Source organism: Austrofundulus limnaeus, unplaced genomic scaffold (assembly GCF_001266775.1).
Source record: "Austrofundulus limnaeus strain Quisiro unplaced genomic scaffold, Austrofundulus_limnaeus-1.0 Scaffold79, whole genome shotgun sequence".
Taxonomy (NCBI): domain Eukaryota; kingdom Metazoa; phylum Chordata; class Actinopteri; order Cyprinodontiformes; family Rivulidae; genus Austrofundulus; species Austrofundulus limnaeus.
In genome coordinates, this window is record NW_013952481.1 from 1,399,431 (window position 1) to 1,403,116 (window position 3,686).

Genomic DNA, 3,686 nt, shown 5'->3' on the forward strand with positions numbered 1-3,686 from the left:
CTTATATACTCATTTTTTTTCTTTTTCATAAATAAGAAACAGTACATTTCTGGGGCTTTAATTTTGAAACTTCAAATGTTTAGTAGTTAACTTTTATTTTGAAAGCACCTTCCAAGCATTCCTAGTATCGCACACCACAAAAACATGTTAAGAGCTGGCTAGAGCTAGACGGACATCTTCGAAGTTTTGGTTTAGCCTGCATATTGTAGATAAGTATGGTTTGTACTGAAGCTTTGTTAAAAATATAAAAGTAGTGCTAAGCTAAGCTTGATTTGTTTTGTAGCTGGCCTGCTGTTTCAAACTGGCGTAGGTAGGTTCGTTTTATCCTCCATTATCGCGTCTGGCACGAAGGTAATGCAATAGTGAGTAGTCCGCCCAATCGGAATACAACGTTGATCAAAGCGAGCGTACCCAAACGGGGGAGGCGGGGATTACGTTAGCCAATGGGAGTAGCGTATCCGAAGCGCTCGACAAAACATTTCGGTTCAAAATTCAAACGGTCATTGACAGTGGATGTCGACGCGCCCTTGTGTATAAGGTATTTGTTTTTATCTTATTGTTCAGACTTTCTTTTCTCCCAAACATTTCTGTATAGGTTTAGCAAAATCTACATTTAAAACGGGTACATTGTAAGCTAAGTTGTAAGCTACTTTACAAGCTAGTTCAAGCTCCTGACGTCGTTAATTTTAAGATGTTTTAATTTATCGTGAATGATTTAAAGATTTAAACATGACTTTACTTATGTTGAAAGACAGAATGTGTAAAACTGTTTATCTTCAGTTGCTAATTTCCAATTTTCTGTACAATGCCTGAGTTTAATTTTAGATTAATCCTCAAACATATTGCAAATAAAAATGGAGTTTTCTAAATTCTTAAATGTTCAAAGTAAAAGTTACTGAAAAACCACGCAAACATTAGCTATTAAAATTGTTTTTGTTTTGATTGGATGCCTGTTTCAGATATGTGTGAAAAAACATTAGAGCTGGTCAGGATAAAGGTTGATGTTTTTTTTTCTTTCTCTGATACTTTTTATTGACCATGTTTTGTTTCTCCTTCCTCAGCTGATCATGTCTCGTTTACCAGTCATGTCGACTAAAAGGGTTCTCACGAGCCGCACCTCTGATAATTCACAGGACTGGGCTCCTGCTCAGGTTTGTAATAAAATTATCTAAAGTCACCTGTCCTGTTGTCGTTCATTCTGCTGCTTTATCTCAGTCATTTAGCAGAATGTGTCTTAATCGATCCTCTATAAAGTTGTGTGCTTTTTTTTTTTTTTTTTTTTGCAGAAAAGGATGCGTAATGACCCGGAGCAAAGACAACAGACAGCTGTAACTGTGATTGGAAACAAACGGCCTCCAGTTGCAGCAACCAGAGCGCCTCTTTGTGAGAGTTGTTCTTCTCACTAATAAACTTTTTTTTAATTATTATTTATTTTCAGAGAGTTGCAGAGGTTCTATTATTTACTTTTCCTCTAACTTTTTCTTTCTCACACAGACAAACCAGTCAGAGGTTCTGGAGCTGCCACAGTTGCAGCTGGTCCTTCTAGAGGTAAGAAACATTTTTTATTTCTTACTAAGAGAACTGCTAATGTTTCATAAAWATGTCTGATGAGGTTTTAATTTGTTGCTTCTCAGCTGTCCTGAAACAGCCCGCAGCGTCGACTGCTCCTAAAGCTGCCGCCTTCAAACAACCTGCTGGTGCAAAACCTGGTGAGTTTTGTTTTTAAACACCGATGCAATGATGCAGAGACAGTTTTAATCATTTGGACTYGTGATGCTGTCGTGTACAGGTGGGACCGGAGCTCCCCGGCGCCAGCCGTGGGACCTGAAGGGGAAGGTCAGCGACATGGAGGGAAAGGTCCGTAAYTACCAGACCAAAGTTAAGTCTGTGAACGAGGAGAACGAGGCGCTCAGAGAGTCGGTGGTTCAAAGCCAATCCAAGATGGCCGAACTGGAGAAGGAAGTTAAAACCCAGAGAAACAAAATCAGGTTTGGGAGAGATTTTATTTTTATACGACACTAATTTTCCCTTAAATTCCTTTTAATAACGTTAATTTTTCTTCTTATAGTGAGTACGAAGCAGAGCTCGTGGCTTTATCTGGAGTTCGGAACGAGTTGGAGAAAGTGACGAACGAGAAAAGCCTCCTGCAGRTGAAGCTCTCTAATCTGGAGGAGAGCTACAAAGTGATGGAGAGTCTCCGAAACAGCCAGGAGACTGAACTGCAAGCCCTGAAAGTAAAGTCTCCTGTTTTAGTAACAGATACATACATCTGTAGTAATAGATGGAATAAGCTTTTTGTAATCAATTTAGTTTTTTTGCTGCAGATAAAGTTATCGGTCCAGGACTCAACCATTAACCGTCTTCAGACCAGCTTGGAGCAAACACAGGAGGAGGTTTGTGCTTTGAATGAAACKGTGTCTGAGCAGAAGGAGAAGCTGCACCATGGAGAGATGGAGCGCAGACTTCTGCATAATACTGTCCAGGAGCTGAAGGTGAGTCACTGTCATGTTTACTACATTGTTTGTTTATTTACKCTCTGAAAGTCCACCACTAATAACATCCCTTATTTCTCTTCCAGGGAAACATCAGGGTGTTTTGCAGAGTGCGCCCACAGAAAGATGGAGGACTTGGACGTCACCTCCAGTTGGCAGCAAGTGACAATAAATCCATAATGCTGGCTAAAACCGAGGAGGTCAGAATCAGTTTGTTATCCAGGCCTCATATTGTTGGGAACAAATCAGATTAAATTTTTTTTTTTTAAATCAGTCTCACACAGGAAAAACTGCAGACACAGTTAAGAACTACCACTTCAGTTTTGACCGTGTGTTTGGACACCAGGCGTCACAGCAGGAGGTAAACATCACAAATCAAAGCTTTTTGGCTGCGTTTCAAAGGGTTAAAGTTCACGCTGATGTTTCATTTTCAGATTTTCGAAGAGATCTCCCTGCTCGTTCAGTCGGCCCTGGACGGCTATAATGTTTGTTGTTTCGCATACGGTCAGACGGGGAGTGGTAAAACGTACACGATGGAGGGGGAGGAGGTGGACGACTGCAGGGGAGTCATCCCCAGAGCCGTCCAGCAGCTGTTCAGAGCGGGGGAGAAGCTGAAGTCTCAGGGCTGGGAGGTTAGTTTGAGTAACAAACACATGTTGTTGTTGTAGTAGTTTTTTTTTTTTTTTTTAAATATTCTGTTTTCATCTCAGTTCAGCTTCACGACTAGCTTCGTTGAAATTTACAACGAAACCCTGCGAGACCTCCTCTACACCGGTAAGCCCAGCAAGAGGCCAGAGCATGAGATCAGGAAGACCTCGACCAACGAGGTGACGGTCACTAACCTCACCTATAAGAAGGTTTACACCGAGGACCAGGTACGGCAGCTTTACTAGTCTTATTTTTTTATTCATTTATTTTATTTAAAAACAAAACAGATGCTATACGTACAACAAATAATACAACACACAAATAAAATGAAAGGTAGCAGAAAGAAGAAAAAAAAATCTTATTAATAGCTGCTTTTTTTTCCAAAAAATAAATTCAAACAATAATTTTCAAATGACGAAACATAAAGACTTAAACTCCTTCTTGAACAACAGTTTTTTTTTCTTTTTAAAGGGATCCACGATTAGTTGTAACATTAGACTTTATTTTACAATTAAAATATGTTTATCAGCTAAAGACTGTAAAAAT

General features: G+C 39.7%; 1 protein-coding gene across 1 annotated transcript in view; it reads left to right on the plus strand.

Annotated features, from left to right (window-relative positions):
- Positions 1-435: 435 nt before the first annotated feature.
- Positions 436-3,686, plus strand: part of kifc1 (kinesin family member C1) — a gene marked incomplete at its 3' end in the record, with an annotated part of 4,504 nt that continues 1,253 nt past the window's right edge. Inside the window, 12 exon segments of the mRNA XM_014011290.1 lie at positions 436-538; positions 1,062-1,151; positions 1,287-1,383; positions 1,495-1,548; positions 1,635-1,709; positions 1,790-1,988; positions 2,069-2,234; positions 2,325-2,492; positions 2,579-2,692; positions 2,767-2,853; positions 2,927-3,124; positions 3,203-3,367. Of these exon segments, the coding sequence (XP_013866744.1) occupies positions 1,068-1,151; positions 1,287-1,383; positions 1,495-1,548; positions 1,635-1,709; positions 1,790-1,988; positions 2,069-2,234; positions 2,325-2,492; positions 2,579-2,692; positions 2,767-2,853; positions 2,927-3,124; positions 3,203-3,367 (1,407 nt within the window). The 5' untranslated portion in view covers positions 436-538; positions 1,062-1,067.